The sequence below is a fragment of the Gymnoscopelus braueri genome, assembly GCF_963280865.1.
Source record: "Gymnoscopelus braueri genome assembly, chromosome: 1".
Lineage (NCBI taxonomy): Eukaryota > Metazoa > Chordata > Actinopteri > Myctophiformes > Myctophidae > Gymnoscopelus > Gymnoscopelus braueri.
Genome location: NC_137603.1, coordinates 14,968,154 through 14,988,574, shown reverse-complemented (window position 1 = coordinate 14,988,574; position 20,421 = coordinate 14,968,154). Strand labels below are relative to the sequence as shown.

The 20,421-nt window shown below is 40.5% G+C and overlaps 2 protein-coding genes across 2 annotated transcripts in view; both read left to right on the top strand.

Moving 5' to 3' along the window:
• pla2r1 (phospholipase A2 receptor 1) overlaps window positions 1-9,694 on the top strand; it is a 29,903-nt gene extending 20,209 nt beyond the window's left edge. The window contains exons 21-30 of the mRNA XM_080427054.1: window positions 990-1,107; window positions 2,349-2,488; window positions 2,640-2,787; window positions 3,917-4,152; window positions 5,281-5,455; window positions 5,571-5,705; window positions 7,486-7,611; window positions 7,704-7,886; window positions 8,739-8,771; window positions 9,052-9,694. Coding sequence (XP_080283180.1) covers window positions 990-1,107; window positions 2,349-2,488; window positions 2,640-2,787; window positions 3,917-4,152; window positions 5,281-5,455; window positions 5,571-5,705; window positions 7,486-7,611; window positions 7,704-7,886; window positions 8,739-8,771; window positions 9,052-9,269 — 1,512 coding nt within the window. The 3' untranslated portion in view covers window positions 9,270-9,694. The remainder of the gene's footprint in view (window positions 1-989; window positions 1,108-2,348; window positions 2,489-2,639; window positions 2,788-3,916; window positions 4,153-5,280; window positions 5,456-5,570; window positions 5,706-7,485; window positions 7,612-7,703; window positions 7,887-8,738; window positions 8,772-9,051) is intronic.
• Window positions 9,695-12,362: 2,668 nt separating this feature from the next.
• The window catches only part of ly75 (lymphocyte antigen 75), a 33,333-nt gene continuing 25,274 nt past the window's right edge, over window positions 12,363-20,421 (top strand). Inside the window, exons 1-4 of the mRNA XM_080427043.1 lie at window positions 12,363-12,621; window positions 14,227-14,607; window positions 18,649-18,819; window positions 20,095-20,256. Coding sequence (XP_080283169.1) covers window positions 12,483-12,621; window positions 14,227-14,607; window positions 18,649-18,819; window positions 20,095-20,256 — 853 coding nt within the window. The 5' untranslated portion in view covers window positions 12,363-12,482. The remainder of the gene's footprint in view (window positions 12,622-14,226; window positions 14,608-18,648; window positions 18,820-20,094; window positions 20,257-20,421) is intronic.

The window sequence follows — 20,421 nt, the reverse complement described above, 5'->3', positions numbered from 1 at the left end:
AACTCCACAGCATTGCACGGCGTTGCGTCACCGCCATCAACGTCGTCAATTTGACATTGGACCTGCTCCCAAGGAATATTCAGGGCGAGCATCAGAAGAGGCAATATTCATGGATTTATGCATACTTTGCTACAATTAATTCGGTCACAAGTCGAGTGCTATAGTCGTCATGTATGTACTACATTAAAATAGCAGCCTGGTGTTCATTTAACTAGCTTAATTGGAACCAAATGGACCCATAGCCTAGTGTTAATTTAACTAGTCTGAATGGAATGGATTCGCACATTTGATTCCATTTGGAGGCCACTGTAGGCTACAAACTTTATTAGGACTATTTCCAAATGTGGGTTTTTGGGACAAGGACAACTGCTCGTAATTTTGGGACTACACTAGAAAAACAATCATTGGACAATATTGTAGCCCAACAATAATACAATTTATCTCATTATTTGAATGCACTAGATGTGAGTGGGTGAGTGCAACAAATTTAACGGAGGCGAATTTTGTAGGTTGAACACAGCCATCGAACACAATGCAACGCAATGCAATCAAAGCAATTGATTAGAAAGGAAACGTTACCTGATGTTGTTGTGGACCCTGACGCAACGCAACGCAATGCAATGCAATGCAATGCTCGGTGGCTTCGGTGGAGCTCAGCCGTTCTTGCCTCTAGTTTAATCATCCAGGCAGGGCAGATGTCAATTAAATCCAGACTTGTGGAGTATTCCTCAACGTACACACACACACACACACACACACACACACACACACACACACACACACACACACACACACACACACACACACACACACACACACACACGCAGAGGCACTATTTAATTGTTTATAGTATATCTACATTCCCTACCCATGAATTAAAATCACAAATGTGTTTACATGGCCATGGCTAAATCAAATGTTCTGTATGTCCATGACAAGTATATATTTCATTTAGCCCTGATTGTATTGTGTGTGTTTGTACTGTCCAGTGTCTCATGCTGCACCTCCCTGACAGTCCTAAGGAGGGGAAGAGATGGAGAGATGCCCAGTCCATCTGCTCCTCCTTCCAAGGTTCACTAGTGGCCATCGAGGATGAGCTCGAACAAGGTAATGACACTATTCAATCATCGGTCTTGCAGCACATTTTCTGGAGGAAATTAATTTTGTTGAATGTGAGTGATGTGTTGAATTCGGATGGATTTTTTGCTTTTTTGTTCAAGGTTTCTTTATTGGTATTTTCCAATTCACATACACTCCGAAAGAGCCACAACCCTGGTATCTTGTTGTACCATTAACAAAAAAAAAAGACAAAAGACAATACAAACAAATAAGACAATGAAAGTTGAAAGAAAATGTAAAACAAAGTCAAAGAAGTTAAGTATACACAGTGGAATATGTATCATTAAATGAAATGAAAACATAATAATAACGCAAAAACAAATACATTGGGGTCAATATTATGGGTCATTAAGTCATTAACTGCCATGGACGAATTAATTCGTAAAATTCTGCTATGACCCAGCCTGCCAAGGACGAATCTCGGCTCCTGTGTACTTTTTTTTTACACTATATATTTTTGGCAAAATAATGAATTTTCTCCAAAGTCAAGTGATGCATAATATCATTAACCCATGATTTAAAAGTTGGTGTGAATTTTTCACAGCAGAGCGCAGCACCGGTTTAAAAAAAAAAAGACGCACCGACATTCCATAGGCTAAATCAATGCATTTTGTGATCGCATCGCACAGAGGCTGCTCTACACACTCACACAGACACAAGCACGCAGAGGTTTAGCTATTTTATGGATAGGTATATTAGATGTCATTAATTTATTTACCGCAATATTTCACCCGCGGTTTATCCGATATTAATTAATAATTATATTTGATTGACCCGAATCCACCCAAACTGCGGTTAACTGCGGTTAACTGCGGCAACCGCGGCTAAAACCGCGATCCGCGCATCTCTAGTGTGCGCGCATTGAGAACCCATCTAATGTGCTCTTTAAATAGTTGGGAAACGCTGTGCTGGGGGACCAAGTTCAGAGCTCATCTAAAGCACATTTGCTTTCTGACTTTTCTCACTCCCTCTAGGTAGCAATGTGCCAACAATTTGACTGACCACACCTCATTTTAAGACCTAAACGTGGGGGTTTAGCTGCGTGTTGCACCATTTTCTGTGGGGTGTAATATAGGACCATGAGGGTGTACACAAATTAACCCAAAGCAAAAGTTACAAATAGATAAATTAGCACTGAGGATTTTACTGTGTAAATGGGCTATGTTTTCATTTGACGTATCAAAAGCAGTAAGTGTTTAGCTGTAATTATCATGCCATACTTTCTCCAGCTTTTGTCACCATGCTGCTTCAGGGAAGCTCTGTGGGCGTGTGGATTGGTCTGCGGGATGAGGACACCATGAAATGGGCCAATGGGAAGCCAGTCAGCTACACCAACTGGTCCCCCATAGAGCCTAAGAGCTCTCTCACTGTAAGCTCTTTTGTCAACCTAACTCATGTAGATGTGTTCCAAAATTGTCCGTTTTTCAGTATCATCATCACCATGATCAACTTTATTGTGGACTCGAAAATAAATGTAATTTGCGTGTGTGTGTGCATGACGTGTGTTTATGAACGGACAGGATGACGACTGGCTCCACGGACCGCTGGCTAGTGATGATCCTCTTTGTACTGTTTTGTCCAACAACCACAACTTCCACCTGACAGGGAAGTGGTACGATGAGAAGTGTTCAGAGAGTGGGTATGGCTTTGTGTGTCAGAAACCCCAGGGTAAGATTACTCTCCGCCGCTCTGTCTCTTTCTTTTCATTGTGTTATTGCTCTGTCATCGCCTCTTTCTCGGTCGCCATGTGACGATGTGCTCATTGGCCTGCTGTCTGTTTTTCTTGTTGGTCTGTCTTCCCGTTGACTGTCATTAAACGGTCGACTCTAGGCCTCTCTTGTTCTTTTTAAAATTTTCTTCAAATGGAATTAATTCTCTCTGGGATTCATAATGATTATTGTTATAATTAAGTGAAATTCTGAGTGTTTAAATAAATGTGCTTTTATTCATGATACTGATGGCTAATGTATACCTCGCCACAATACTCTTTGACAAGTATCATTCGACACAAATTACCCTAACCCTTTTTGCTAGCGAAAATTGATGTGTAATTCTGTCTTTCTGTCAGTTGAAAATTAAAATGCTGTTGTTTGTAAGAGAGTCTTAACACATTGGGTGCCAAAACCGTATATATACGGTTTTGCGCATACTAACGTTGAGTGCCAAAACCGTATATATACGGTTTTTTTTTTTAATTTTTTTTTTTTTTTTCCTTATCACTCCTACAAGATTTAGACTCCAATCCACCTCCTGGTTAACTTATGACTTCAAAAACCTGTATCTCGGCTCCTGTGCACTTTTTTTTTTTACAATGTTAATTTAACTATTTTCAACTGGCTGCAACTATGGAATGGATTTCCGAATGTTTTAATTTTTTTCCCCCCGATTGTACGAGACCTGTATGTGTGTAATGAGGGGATCACCGTGAGGACGGTGATCACTGAAAATATTTTGTGACTACTTGAAAAAGGTTCAAAATGTTTAAAAAGTCCTGGCACTCAAAGTATAATATTTTAATAAACCTCTGGCACCCAATGTGTTAATAGGCATGCGTATCTCTCTCATCATAGTAGCCGTCCGATAGACTAATGGACATAGACTAGTTGTGTGTGAAGTATCCTCATTGGTTAACAACAAGTGTCATGCTGTGCCTCCGAAGAAGACAGCTGCTGCTCTTTTTTTCTTCTTTCTTTTAAATAAATGTCCTTGAACAATCATTCTGACCATACCTCTCTTTCTCTCCTTTTCTTATATCCCTCCCTTCTTCTTTTCTGTTTTGTTTCTCTCTCTATCTCAGACCCATCTAAACCCCCCACCCACTCCTATCACCACCCTCTCCCTGACAATATTGAGTATAAGAACCGCAGCTATAAGGTTGTGCCAGGCAACATGAGCTGGTACGAGGCGCTGCATGTGTGCCTAGAGAATGATTCTGACCTAGTGAGCATTACAGACCCTTACCACCAGGCCTTCCTTACTGTCCTTGTCAATAGACTGGCAGTCCCCCACTGGATTGGACTGTATAGTCAAGACGTATGTATCCCATCGCACGATATGTACTGTAACTGTGTAGCTCTGCATTGTGTGTATTGTGTCTGCGAGGTGACCTTGGAATTAGAGGTGTGTGTGTGTGTGTGTGTGTGTGTGTGTGTGTGTGTGTGTGTGTGTGTGTGTGTGTGTGTGTGTGTGTGTGTGTGTGTGTGTGTGTGTGTGTGTGTGTGTGTGTGTGTGTGTGTGTGTGTGTGTGTGTGTGTGTGTGTGTGTGTGTGTGTGTGTGTGTGTTTTATGTCTGCATTAATTTATGTTTGACACTGATTAGTGAGGTATGGATTGCCCAGCCAGTGCATGTATTATGTATGCATGTCATTTGGGTTCCTTAATCCCCCACCCCCACATTGCAACTTCCACTGTCACACAGGTTTCATTCTATGAAGTCACTCTGTTGTGTCACATGTCATCTTATTTTCTTCATCAAAAGACTATTTGGGGGTTTTAAAGAAATGTACACACTCAAAAAGTATTTTGTAGTTAATAAGAACAAAATTCCATACTAGGTATGTCAATCAATGAAAACACATAGTACAAAACAAAGGTCTGCATTGTATCTCAGTAAATAAATACCTACAAAAATGTCAGGAATGTCCTTTGAATATATTCTTCCCAGCTAGTTTACTAGTGGGATTGACTTCCATGAACTGTGACAGTTGCTTCAAAGTTCCCCAGGGCTTTTCTCCTGGCTCTCAGCCTACATAATGTGGAAGTATGCTGTCCACTAGCATATGCTTTCCCAGCAGGCAGCCAGAGGAACCTTAAGATTTTGGGTATCCCTGAGCTCCCATAGAACGAGAGTCAAATGAACAAAAGAAGTGAGGGAATCGATTCTCTACATGCATCTGTCCCTCGTTCCCTCTCTCTGTCTTTCGATCTCTATTGCGTTCATTTTGCTTTCTCACCCTCCAGCTTGACTTGTTCTCGTTTAGCCAAACCCCTGTTTCCGGTCTGCCCCTGTGCATGTATTAAGTGACAGGCACTGCCGTCGTAGTGACCAGTCCATCGAGATAACCATGACCATCATGTATTCTTTCAACAGTGTCACTAACCCAGTGCCACCTGAAGTGTGGAGTGCCTCTCTGAGAGATCTGTTGTGTCATTTCCTTACAGGAGGGCATTAACTACCAATGGTCAGATAGCAGCAGCACTGTGTATACGCACTGGGACGCGGCAGATGACGAGGACTTTGTGACAGATGAGTGTGTTTACATGGATGTGAGTGGGGGCTGGCGAAGAGCTGATTGTGATACCCCACTGCCAGGCCTGTGTCATGTACCCCCACCAAGTCAGTATTACTATAATTAAATGTGAAAACTAGTTTTCAATGCAGTGTTTTTAAACATTACAGTATGACGTCATCATGGGAGGTAACTAATCTTTTCCTTCTGTTTGCCTTGCAGGGAGTAAAGCGTTTGTCACCTCTGAGGTGGCGTGTCCCTCCACTTGGGTGGAATTTGATGATGGTTGCTATTACTTTGAGCCTCTGGTGCAGAGACTCACTTATGAAGAGGCCAGAAATTACTGCAAACAGAAAAGTAGGGTGTTCAAGATTCCAATTTTATTTTTTCTCTACACATTCCTGTCCAAATGTGAAATGCTGAATGTGATCAGCTTCATTACTTTCTTCAGCTGCAGACCTGCATTCTTGATCCCCCTACAGGTTAAAAAGAGAAGGCATTTTGATACTTCTGCTAAGCAAGAACAAAGGTCCAAGGCACTCTTCTTATTGTAAATATAAAACGCCTTTATTGACCGGTTAGATTCTATTGGTGCCATTACTTATGCCACTGTTCCATGTTCAGTTTTGTTATGTAAATTGGAACTTCTTGTACTGCTGCTACCCTGAACCAAGGTTATAATAGTTAACTAAAACAAAATGACTAAAACTAGAATAAAAAAAAATAGGCAATGCAAAATAACCAGTAACGTAAAGAAAATGTAAAAACGTTTTAGACTTTGCTCAAGCTCACGAGTCGACGCACTGTGTAGATCTGATATTTGTCATTTTCCTGACCTCGTTGAATCTTGCCCTGACTAATCCTTATTACAATTTTTTTTTTTAACCATTTTCACGAAACAAGCACACATAGAATGCAGTAAATGCACACTAAACATCACTCTAACAGAAATAAACAGCAAACATGACAGGCAACAAAAGACAACTAGAAAAAGTGCTCCTCGGAGCACAGGTCTCCGCCAGGCCAGGTAGGTTATTGTGTGCCAGCAGTTCAGAATTCATTCATTATAGAGGAGACAATGAACCAACAACATGATGAACACTGGCAGTCTTTAAAGTAGCAAGGCACAGCTGGTAGTGAGTCCCCCTGAGGAATCAAGGCAATAGGTTGAGGGAAGAAGGGAGGGTGACAACAAGGGAACATGGAGTAGGAAAGGGAGGGGCAGGACACACTAGGCACACACTACAGTCACATGAGGGACATAGTCCCAGCACTCAAGGCGGCCCACCCAGCATTAGCCCACCGTCAACACTGGCGCGGGCACAGGGGATTCCTGTGAGCCATCACACCCGAGGGCACTGGCATCGACATCACAAACAGACGAACGGCCGACCGCAGAGGCACACACAGCTGGAGCAGGAATGGGGCAGCAGCCAAACTTGGCGGCGTGGACTTACACTAATGTGCAGTGGTGTGTGCACCCCATGCGCACCCCAGCATCACTGGACAGCAGAGAAGACTCACGTCGCCGGACACAGGAACAGAGGACTTGAGGATGGGACTTCACCAAGCTTAGGGTGGACAAAACATAATAACTAGCTCGAACAGGGCCTCTCTCTCTGGCTGGGAGTTCCCCTGGGGTCCAGGAATGGCTGGTTTATTCTGTCACAAAACTATGGCGTTTTTGGACCCAAATGCAGGAACTCAAGACAAACAAACACAGGAAGCCAAGAACAGGGCTCCCTCATAAAATAGATCTTGTATCTCAATGAGATTCACCTGTATAACTAAAGACATTTTGTAGATGTTATTTTTGAACAATTTAGAACATTTTAGAAAACTAAAATATTCGCCTATAATGACATGACCAAAATAATATAAGGACACTGGGTTGAAAGTGGTTAAAACTCGGGCCACATCGGCTGCATAATTGCTGATACTGTCAAAGGCCAAACTATGGTCGAAACATGTTGGTTTGTAATCATCCATTATGAACTAATCTGTCAATGAAGCCTTGTCTGTTTTTGCCAAGAAGACTTTCTTTGACCTTCATTTTTGTTTCTTTGTCCAGTTATCAAACAAATGTTAGCACACAAAGGTGCTCCTTGGAGTCAAACTAAACTTTCTTCTCTTCCAGACAACTCATCTGATCTCCTGACTGTCGAGGGCTATGAAGTGGATAACTTCATTATGGACCATCTTATGGACCACAATCATGATCACCAACAGAGAATATGGCTCGGGATGTATTTCAACACAGATAGTGAGAACAGTCATTCTCCCATAATCCCTCTATGATTACCTGATTGTCATACCTGTTGAGTTGTATGATATGCTTTATTTATTTGATTCTAGCTGACTCTATGGCGTGGCTGGATGGCTCGCCTATGGATTCGGAACACTCCTTCTGGAATTTCCACGAACCGGATCCCAGCATGCTGACCGCCGGCATTTGTGCCACTAGGCGGTTGCTTGATGGGGTGTGGCAACTGCAACGGTGCTCTGAGCGGCACGGCTTCATCTGTGAAATACATTCAGGTAGTCATGTTTGTGGATGAATATTTTGCGACCAAATTATTTGCCTCAATTATCTGGCATTGATCTTCTGAGTGTCTGTATTATTTTGAAAGGTTGTGTCCAGTCTACATTCAGTTAATTTGCATTGCTCATATTCCCAATCTGGCTTCATTGTTAGCCTGATCTCCTCCTAAACAGGCCTGAGGGATGTTGAACAAATCACACTTTTTGTACAACACACCCCAACACATTATGTACATGCTTCATCATTATACAAACCAACAAAATTGCTCGCTTTACCAAACTCTTGATTCTGCTTAACATTGCAATTTATATCAAGAGCCCACATCTATTCGCCATACCATGCTAATACACTATTTTGTATCATATGTACAATATATGTATATGTACTGTATATGTGAGTGTTTGAGATAAAGTTGATACATAGGCGCTCGGGTAGCTCAGTGGTAAAGTGCCTGCCCACCACCGCGGTGCATCTGGCTTTTTCGAGCGTCTTTACAAACACCATTGGCCTGTGTTCGGGGGAGGGAAGCTGGGCGGGGAGGGTGATATTTGTCACTGCACATACTCCTACGCGCTGGGGCAGCACCTGTCAGCAGGGAGTGTTGGCCGAGAGGGGTAGGACGGAGGCTCTATGTCCTCTCGGTGGGGGCTCCTCACTGGCACGTATGCCAGTAGGATACAACAGCAGTGCCAACACACAAATGTGGTGTGGGGAGGAATTAATTGGCATAACGACTTAATTGGGGGTAGAAAGCAAAACAAAAGTTGATAGACACATCTTGCAAGAAGGTTATCACAAAGTGGTGTCAGTGTACAACTGTCTCTTGACTAATGTTGGTTATTCTGCAGATATCACTGAGGTGGAAGTGGAACCACTAAATGGTAAACAAATTAAATTTCTTTTTTCTTTTTTTTTGGCAGTTAGCAGCAATACTTGAAGTGAACATACTGTAGTACAAATAAGGTTCACTGCGCTGACCAACTCATATATGTGACAGAAACTACAGTCTTCTGACCTATGGCCAAGGTGTTTATGAATGTATTTCAATTATAGAGAGGAGCATTTATGGTCATATGAACATAATACACCAAAAAAAACCATACATAACATACAGAAATAATACAGAAATAATCTACTTCATGTCATTCATCTATATTCCAGGCTTACATCATGGCATTGTCCCAGCTGCAGTCCTGGTGGCTATACTGGTGTTTGGCATGCTGGCAGTAGTGATGTGGTTTGTGTACAAGAGGAACACCTCACGCTTTCACAGACTCCCTGGCCTCGGTAGCGCTTACTACAGACAGTCCAACTCACTGACTCTAGAGTCCGATGGAAACGTCTTGATCACAGACCTGGAAACGCACTCAGGAGAGTAGTACTCAAACTTTCTATATTTTCTTGAATGTCCCTGTCTGTCTGTCGCTGTCTGTCTGTCTGTCTGTCTGTCTGTCTGTCTGTCTGTCTGTCTGTCTGTCTGTCTGTCTCTCTCTATGTCTCTCGCAAACAATTTCACTGACGCCATGATGATTCCTCAGAACAGTCTCTTCTTGATTTTTTTTAAATGTCATTGTCACCCGCTGAAAGAGAGAATTTAATGGAGTAGTGGCATATATAAAGTTTTTCGAATGAATGAAATGGAACAAGCCTTTACAGTATGTTATATTACACATTTGTTTGCATTTAAGAGCCACAACAAGGGAAATACTGTATTAGTATGATAAAAGAGGTTTGGGTGAAATTTCCATGGTACAAATAATCAGGGACATGTAAAAAAAAAAAAAAAGCTTTAATCCATGTTAAATATTTGTTTGTGTTTGAGAAGAAGGATTGTAGGTTTTTAGTGTTTTATTTTATTGAAGTTCATCAGACCATTGTTTACAAGTCGCATGCAAATTAATTGACATAATTGAGAAGTTTTATATTGTTGGGAAGAGAAGAAGAACATAAACGTATTCCAGAATCTGGATCTATTTGTGAAGGTCAGCAGTCATTTTCTCCTTTGGATAATTTCAATTTGATTCACAATTTACAAGAAACACCAAAAAAGTGATGATAAACATACTATTAATTGTGTTATGGACAATTGTAGCTTTTAATTCAAGATAACGTCACTCTTATGTCAGTCATAAGAGCTGTACATTTTAATGTCCTATTGCAGTATTACCTTTTTAGAAGTATTTAATTACAATTTGTTTTTGTTTTAAATAAAAGTGCACATGCTGTATATTTGATACACGGACTATTGGTATGTTCTGTTGTACTGAATGGAAATAGTAGGGGGATATCTGAGTTGTTAAAGGAGCACTTCACCCTTTTTCAGCCTATCTTCATACAGTATAATTGGTCCTCACTAATGCTCATGATGATAATATTATGGTACCATTTTGTCTACTCGGTCTGTGTCTCAGTGGAGGCCTCGGACAGTTCAGAAACCTACCAGTGACATCATCGGTATGCAGGGTTGGTCATTTCAAACAAGATTTCAATTTCATTTTTTTTGTATTTATTTATTTCCAGGAATAAAAAGCTTTGGATTTTTGGATTCCCCGTCGATGATGTCACTGGTAGGCAGGTTTCTGAACTGTCCACAGCCCTCCTTTGAGACACAGACCAAGTAGACAAAAATTGTACCATATTATAGTGACCATTAGTGAGGACCAATTATATGGGTTGAAATGAATGAAGTAGTCCTTTAACTGTTCCTGCTTGAATTAGAGGCATAGCAATATACTTGCACATTTTTCTATATAAATAAGTGTATGTGTGAGTGTGTACGTGTGTACATACATACATACATACATACATACATACATACATACAAGCATACATACAAGCTCAAAACGTGTCGCAATGCGGCGCATTTTGAGTTTGTAGATCTGCCTTTTTTTTTTAATTCTGAAAAGTAACATATATATATAACAAAAATTAAACTGGAAATACTCCAGTATAAAAGTAAAAAATACCTAAAAGTTGAACTTAAGTAGGCCTACAGTACTTAAAGGGATATTTCACTTTCAAATAAAATAAGCATTTAAAAAATATATTAAAAATAAATGAAAAAAGTAATGGAAAAATCACGGCCCCCTCACGCATTAGAGTGTCCTACTAATGTGTGAGGGGGCCGTGATTTTGCCATAACTTTTTTCATTTTTTAAAAATATTAATTTTTAATGTTTATTTTATTTGAAAGTGGAATATCCCTTTAAGTAAATGTACTTAGTTACTTGTGTTACTTTGTGTGAAGTAAAAAATACCTAAAAGTTGAACTTAAGTAGGCCTACAGTACTTAAGTAAATGTACTTAGTTACTTGTGTTACTTTGTGTGCCTGTAGTCAGTGGTGGAAGAAGTACTCAATTGTTTTACTTAAGTACAAGTAGCAATACCACGTCCACAATATAGAAACACTCTGTTAAAAGGTTTGGTATTCAACGTTTACTTGAGTAAAAGTAAGTACCAAAAGTAAAAGTACTCATTATGCAGAATGTCCCACTTCAAGTTTTCAAAATGTTTAAAACATATTTTGAAAATATCAGATCGTCTATTTTCAAATAGCCGAAGTATACCTTTATATATAGGGCTGAAGTGTGCACGTTTTGTGTATAATATGCGTACAATAATTTTCAAATAAAAGTAGTGGTAATTAGATGGAGTAGAAGTAATAGTATCAATTAACAATTGTAAATACTCCAGTAAAGTAAAAGCACCTCAACATAAGTAAATGTATTATGTAGGCTATTAGTTACTTGTTTACACCACTGGGTGTCACCATGATCATGATGTCACGGAATGGAACGCTACACTGCCGAGCGCCAGCCAGTCAGTCAGGAAGGTCGATACTGACAGACAGTTAGAGCCATGGTTCTCAAAGTGGGGTCCGGGGACCCCCAGGGGTCCTTGGCGGGGTTCCAGGGGGTCCCCAGCAAAATGTGATAATACAGCATCACAAAAAACGTTACCTTTTATATTTTAGCTATTCAAAAATAGCAGATATACAAGCTCATATATAGCGTGGCACTCGGTGCCACGCTATATATGCTAAGCTTGTAGATCTGCTATTTTTGAAATGTGTGCAAAACTTTGAATATTTATATATATATAATATATATATATATATATATATTTAAGCGAACATTCGAAACTCAAATCTTTGTTTCTGGGGGATCCCTGGAACAAAATATTTGAGATGGGGGTCCACGGCCAAATACATTTCAATTTGGGGGTCCTTGACATGAAAAAGTTTGAGAACCACTGAGTTAGAGAGAGGGAGAGAGAGACTTTTGGGTTGTGTGGAGAGAAAGAGAGAGAGCGAGAGAGACATTTGGGTTGTGTGGAGCGAGACTGAGAGAGGGGGAGAGAAAGAGGAAGAGACACAGTTGGGTCGGGTGGAGAGAGAGAGAGAGAGAGACATTTGGGTTGGGTAGGGTAGGGTAGAGAGAGAGAGAAAGAGGAAGAGAGACAGTTGGGTCGGGTGGAGAGAGAGAGAGACAGTTGGGTTGGGTAGGGTAGAGAGAGAGAGGCAGAGAGAGAGAGAGCTGCGCAAGGTGATCATTTGGGGGTTTATTATGTATAGAGAAACACATCGTTCTGCATGAAAGCGAAAGAGATCCTTAATGCTGTGCTGAACACGTCGAACGTCAACATGTCCAGGACAACTCTTTGTCTGGGTCTCCTCATCGTGTGGGAGACGGGAATTCTCTTTGGAACTTGTGCTCTGGCTGGGACTTCTGGTGAGTTTTGAATCCCAATGGATTTTTTATTTTTTTTAATTTAAAATGATCAGTCAGTGTTTGATGCTTTTCGACCATGTTAGCCAACATAATAATAATAACGATAAGCCAAACACCTATAGAAGCGGTCAATACTCAATACCACCACGGCGGGGACAATGTAAACAGGACTACAAGTCAAGACATGTTGTTGGATCTAAATTACAAGACTACTCGTCTCTGTTGACATTTCACAATGTGGCCTAGTCGCTAGGGATGGGACGAACGTGGTTATTATCGTGTATCGTGATTAAAAAAACGCTCACAATAATCGTATCGCGGAGATTTTTTTTTTATCGTGAAATGTTCCTCCGTCAAACACTGGAATGATTTAGCTTTTGCTGAGCTGTAACTCAGTACCACTTAAAGTCTTTTAAGTGGTACTGATCTATACTTGATCAAAGGGACTGTTAAAGAGCGCATTTGGTACGCTCTTATTTCACTCTTACACGAATCGATTTCTTTCTATGAGCTTGTAGATCGGCTATTTTTGGCGAACGTTCTCCCCAGAATAGGGATGCTGGGCATTCAAGTGGTTATATCAACAGTGACATTTTAAGTTTTAAGCGTAGTTTGATTATCGGGATAATATCGTTAATCGCAATAATGTTTGCCGCAATAATCGTGACATGTCATTTTCATATCGTCCCACCCCTAGTTAGCAGCTACACAGGACAGGGTGATACCTACAATAACATGTTGCTTATAGTTTCTCTTTCAGTTCGGGCTAACTTTTAGCACCCAGGACGCATGCATATAGCACAGTAGTGTCCTGTGATTGTCTCTCTACCGCCCCCTCACCATGTTTATTTTGATATCTCTCTCTCTCTCTCTTGAGTAAAAGTATCAATAATACCACAATGTAGAAATACTCCGTTACAAGTAAAAGTCTGGTATTCAGAATTTACTTGTATAAAAGTACAACATTAAAAAGTAAAAGTACTCATTATGCAGACTGTCCCATTTCAAGTTTTCAAAATGTAAAATCTTTTGAAAATATTTTCAAATAGCAGAAATGTATATAGAGCTTAAGTGGTTAACGTATGTTTAGTAAGTAATAATAGAAAATCTAAATCTACAAACTATCTAGTTACTAGTTTTCAAATAATTGTAGAGGAGTAAAAGTACAATATTTGCCTCTGAGACGTAGTGGGGTAGAAGTCAAAGTATTGAAAATTTGAAATACTCCACTAAAGTAAAAAAAATACCTCAAAATTGTACTTAAGTACAGTACTTGAGTAAATGTACTTAGTTACTTTACACCACTGCTCTTTCCCCCTGTCTCCCTCTCCCCTGTCTTTTTCTCTCGCCTATATTTTATTTAGAGCATCAACATGCTCAGTGGTTGTGTTTTATTCCCTTTGGGATAAAAGGTTTACATCACATTTAGCTGCAATCGTTCTGGCATCAGGCCACTCCCTCAAATATTCATATGAGTCCCTTTATTAGAATGTGGTCTTGTGAAATGGTTCAGCTCCATATACTATCATTATTTATAAACACTTCACTGGCCTCATTTGGGATGATGACTGATCATCACTCATGGCTTTCCCTCTGTTACCACAGACATAGATGCTTTTGCCATCCAGCACAAAGAGACAAAGAAGTGTTTGGTGGCAAAGGACTCAACCGGCGTGGGCCTCGAGTCCTGTGACATCACCGATGGGTCTCAGTGGTGGAAGTGGGGAGCCGGTCATCGGCTTTTCCACGTAAACACATCCCTTTGCCTGGGGTTGGAGGTACAGTCCAAGGCATTGTCGCTGTTGGACTGTGGCACCAAAGGGCTGAACGGCTCATTGTGGTGGCGTTGCAGAGATGGCACTGTTTACACCATTTACCAGATGGGCCTAACTCATAGCAATGGCAAAGTACTTACCAAGCGTGACCCAAACGACACCTGGACAAGAGATGGAACCCAGGGCAGCATATGTCAGCAGCCGTACCGTGGTGAGTGAGTGCACTTTTCAAGAGAGATGGATTAAAGGGGTACATTGCCAATGTATAACCTGAATCCTATTGTTCTGTTTTGAGGACAGGAAAATGGGACATAACAGTTCCCAATATATATGGATATTATGGTTTGTTAACAGTCAATAGACAGCATCTTGTATTTAAATTGAGAGTGAGATTCCAATTTGTTTTATTGAAGCTGAATTCAGTTAAAGGTTCTATGACATTCATTTTCACTTTTTTTTTATTTTTTTATGTTTTTTGGTGGTTTTATGACCTCAATTAGACCCCAAAAAGCTGAACTTTAAACATTCAGTGGATTTTCTGTGGTCTGTGGTTTTCTGAGTAATTAGGCTGAAAAGTAATCTGTGATTGGCCCCTGGACTTTGATGTCACAGTCCATTAATCCCGCCCCCTCTCCGCCCCTCCCCTCCTAGATCCATTCCTTTGGGGGGGGGGCGGAGCAGAAGCGATGATTGACAGTTAAAATCCCTCAACAGCGACACCCGCAGGCAAAGATTTCTTTTTACCCGCTTAGCGAAAGCTGCGGGTCTATGAAGAGGCAGACCTACGACTCATCATTCGACAAATTTGCATTCGACAGACTAATTTGCATTCGACAGATTTGATTTGCATTCGACAGATTTGTTCGACAGATTTGCGTCATTGGCTGTCGTTTAAGCCAATGGGATACTTTCCCATACTCTGAACGGGCGGCCTCGTCCTCCCAAGCTATGGGACTATGCAGTCCTCCGAGCGCTAGCCGAATTTGGCTAATAGTTAGCTTGTATGATGTTACTAACTAACTGTTTTTAGCCAAGCGCGCTAATGTCCGCTCCCCATTAGTTATCGACGCAATTCGCGTTATTACTCTCGTAATTTTCATGTATTGTACATCCCAAAATAAAATTTATTAACCATGTTATGGTGCTGTAATGACTTTATATTTTCTCAACATAATACTGTCTTTCACACGGGCCTTGGAAAAGAGGATCACTTCCGCCATTTTCTTCTTCGTTGGTCTAAACAATGACACGGTTGCCAGATTTTGAGAGAAAAATAAGCAACCAGGTCAATGAAAACAAGCCCAAAGACTTAAGTGACTATTAGGCTACATGAGCACTTTAAACCTATATGCATCGGCTATTTGATAATAGACGACTTGGCAATAGCCGATCTACAAGCTCACAACAAAATAATAACAAATAACAAGCAACTACCTACATTTACAAGCAACTTCACAGAAAACAAGGTCGCTTGTAATTAGTATACATGGCAACACTAGTACGAGTACTTTTCCCACCACGGTTGCTGTTTTTAACATGACTGCCCTGTTTACAAATGAATGAATACACACTACAACCAAGGTCACTGTAGCAACATTTTTCATGTAAGGTATGACGCTAAAATCAGCTGCATTTCATCAGAAAAAAGCAGATCTACAAGCTCACAACGCATCGCCGCCTTGTGAGCTTGTAGATCTGCTATTTTTTATTATGACGTTTTATTGAATACTTCATTTACAAAAGACATTAATGAAACCAAATGGACCCATTTGGGTTTTTCTTTCATGTAAGCCAGTAGTGAAAAGGGCAAACTTGCAGTTATACATTACAACTCAAGCCTAGCTGTTTCAAACAGTGAAATCAAAAGACAAGTTGTGAGCTTCCCTTTTATAAAGGGTTAGGGTTACATTGCAGTATTGATACTTTTACTTAAGTAAAACATTACAGTACTTTTTCCACCACTGTTGATGTTTTTAACATGACTGCCCTTACGCTACCTGTATTCTATGGACTCACTTCGTTTATTGTGAAAATAGTTTCTTTCTTTCATACATAAATGAATACTAACTGGTCACCACCGGTCTTTTGTCCAGGAACAATGCATACAACACTATCAACCAGTCCTCCTGGGTGTGTGTGTGTGTGTGTGTGTGTCTTCATTTTTGTTGTTCATACATTTCTAAGTGAAACACTGTAGTTTTGACTTGGGTAAGGGTAGGCTACATTATGAAGTAACTATATCAGCTGGTGAAAATAGCAGATCTGTGAGATTGTAGATCAATTATTTTCACTATCATTGATATTGTACACACACACACACACACACACACACACACACACACACACACACACACACACACACACACACACACACACACACACACTTTATATTGGTAGCCAACCAATGAACCTCTGTGGAGTTATTTTTGTTGCATTCGAATGGCTGAGATTTTATTTTAATGACAACTTTTACATTTTGTGCTGCAGATTGGGGCAAAAATAGCCTGCCGCAAGCGGGTATATTATGACTTTGTCATTTCTTGTTTCATTGCAGTTGAAAAGGCTTTAGAAATCAGAGAGAAAAAATCATGCCATGGATCACTGGAGTGGACTTTTCAGTTAAAACTTTTAATACATGTTTGAAGGACCATGATAAAACTTTTAATGTGTTGTAAAACTGAATGTCATGAAAACTTTAAAGGGCAAGACCACTTTGGTAGAGGTTTGGGTTGTGTAGTTACCTTGCCATGATGTAACGCCAAAGGGGGACAAGAAATCTAAAATAATTGCTCCATTGATTAGAAATTGATAATTCTAAATTTGCTCCTCATTGACTTACATTGTACGGTAAAACAGCTCTCAAAGTCACTCTTTTAGCACATAAACAAAAACAAACAAAGTTGATTCAGACAATATAGAACATCACCAAACCCAGTACTGTTTTTATTTTTTATAAAAATGTTAACTTCCTGTTGATTTTGCTATTTTTATTAATAGCTGCCAGAGTTATTTCAGATTTTTAGCTGTTGGCTGCCAGAGATTTTTAATTGAAAAACAAAAAGTACTCAGGAGCCGAGATACAGATGTTTTAAGTTTTAAGTTAACAAGGAAGTGGATAGGAGTTTAAATCTTTGATATATCATATCAAAAAAAATATAGAATGCATTTATGCGTTATTGGCAGGCAAGTGATGTATTCAATAGAACGCATATATGCGTTATTGGCAGTTAAGAAGAAAACCCGGACTGGATTCGCAGATCCGGATCCGGATCTTCAAATAGTAAAATAAGTAGGAAGTTAACATTTTTTATTAAAAAAACAAACAGTACTGGGTTCGGTGATGCTCTATATTGTCTGAATTAGCTTTATTCGTGTTCATTTACGTGCTAAAAGAGTGAGTTTAAGAGCTGTTTTACCGTACAATGTAAGTCAATGAGGAGCAAATTTCGAATTATCAATTTCTAATCAATGGAGCAATTATTTTTGATATCTTGTCCACCTTTGGAGTAACATCATGGCAAGGTAACTACACAACCCAAACCTCTACCAAAGTGTTCTTGCCCTTTAAGCCTGCGTTTTTGTTTCCCACACCCATTTGTTGCTAAATATTGTCTCCTTATGCCACTTGAACAAGCTATGCAAAGGTTTTGCATAGCTAGAATTTTGCTTGTGTTTAGTGTGAATACAGCTTGTTTGGTAGTATGTTTTTGAATCTGTGCCGTGTGGGATTCTACATGAAATGTGGGGTGTTACCGATTACTCATCAAGTACTGTGTGGCCTAGTGATTGGCCTATTTTCAAGATTCAGTTACAAACTGTGCAATGATTTTGGAAAGTTAGGGGAAATCCAAGTGAACTACGGTGTATCACCTTTGAGATGCTATAAACAGTGTTGTAATCTGTAACCGGTATGATAACTTCTTGGTTTTATTTTTGATCTACACTTTGATCAACATTTTATAGCTTCAACACGAGGCCAACTAACACTTGTCTTCATTTCAGAATACAATAGAATGTAATAGAATTAACCCAACTTCTCACTCAATGTGTTACACATTTACATTATTTATTATTTATTTATTTATTTATATAGAATGTAGAAGATCAGTATTCACACTTTTAGTACCAGCTGGTCACAGTGTTTTTAGATTTGGGCCCAAGTATGATTTTTGTGTACCACAATGTTGTAGAACTAAAATGGCTAAAATAAATGATTTGGCTTCATGCACTTCTCTCCTCTCTTTCCTCCTAGTTGTTCACACCACAAATGGGAACTCTGCAGGAGCCCCCTGTGAGTTTCCTTTCCTCTACAATGGCACCTGGCATCACCACTGTCTCCCTGACGAGGATTCCCCTGGATTGTCCTGGTGTGCCACCACCGATGATGTCACTGAAAGAAAATGGGGCCACTGTCTAAAACCTGGCATGTTGTATTTTGTTGTCTCTCAGTCAAGCATGAGCCGGAAATATCACACAATCACTTTAACAAAAACCAGCTCAGTGGCCTTGTGGTTAGAGTGTCCGAACGCCCTGAGATCGCGAGGTCGGCGTTCGATCCCCGGCCGGGTCATACCAAAGACTATAAAAATGGGACCCAATGCCTCTCTGCTTGGCACTCGGCATCAAGGGTTGGATTAGGGTTAAGTCCCTGCGACGTACCAGTGTCATGTCCTGGGGGTGAACTTGTACGTCAAGCTGCCTTGTGCTGCAGAAACAGGAGATAGGCTCCTGCCCTATGGGCCACATGGCCCGGCAAGGCCATGTGACTTGTGATTTTTGAAATAGACTTTGGTCTATGGGTGCCTGGAATACACTGAAATCTTGATCTGATCCTTAATCCACCACGTTATAACGATATTATATGAGACAATACAAAGTACAATACATAAAGACCATGTGACGTATAACTGAGGATACGATAGGACAGACTTTATTGATCCTGCTGTTTAAAATATGACAACATGTATACAGACAGTACAACGCAGACTGCCAAACAATTGTAGCCTGGCTCCACCCCCTGAATCGTTTGCCTCGCATTCAGGGCCTGGTGACGCTGTCGAGGGCGGGTGTTTCTCGGTTGAAAATCTGTACGACGAATCGGGATCGGGATAATCCAGTATGAACCAATTGCCAAAGAGTCCCACTTTGGCCACGCCCCCATCTCAGAAATCGGCTGCAGGCTAGAACAATTGTGCACTGCCTATTGAACGACACATTAAAGAATAGTGTTCAGAAAGATGAACACAAAATTATCATAAAAAGTTACATGTTCAGTTAAAACACAAGCAGTGGTATGGGGGGTTTGGCTAGCTTGTCATTTAGGGCTTTGATGGACAGAGTGACAAAGCAGTGCAACCCCCAAGGACACATGACAGGCCTGGACAGGCCATCCTACTGTAAATCTCATCTAATACAGGAAATGGTTGGTCAGTTCCCATCAGCTGTCATTACAATGTCAGAACAGGAAACTCCTGACCCCATTGTGCACTAACAAGTAGTTTATCACTCATACATGTGGATAAGTACCATATAACCCCTTGACTCCAGTGCATTCACAGAGTGTTAAAAAGTGTAATAATTGACCCATAAATGAATACTGGTGATTTTACAATGTAGGCTGAACCGTGGGAGACCATACAGTATATATAGCACATACATGCAATAACTATCATTGTACTTTCTGTCTGTCTCTTCACAGAGGATGGGTGCCAGACCCTGTTTATGGCGGCAGAGGGAGAATCATGCTACGAGTTTGTTCCCAGTGCAGCAGTGACTTGGCACGAGGCTTTGGATTCATGTCGCAGCCAAGGGGCTGACCTGCTCACTCTCTCTGGCCCTGAAGACCTCTCCTCCTCCGTCTGTAAGACTGTTCTCCTTTACAAACCTTTTTTACCCATTAAGACCCGACGCCGATTCTACAAAGGCCTTCTAAATCAGTAGTTCTATCGAGATTTTTCAAAAATAGCAGATGTACAAGCTCACAGTGCGGCACGATATACAGCGATGAGAGCTTGTATATCGGCTA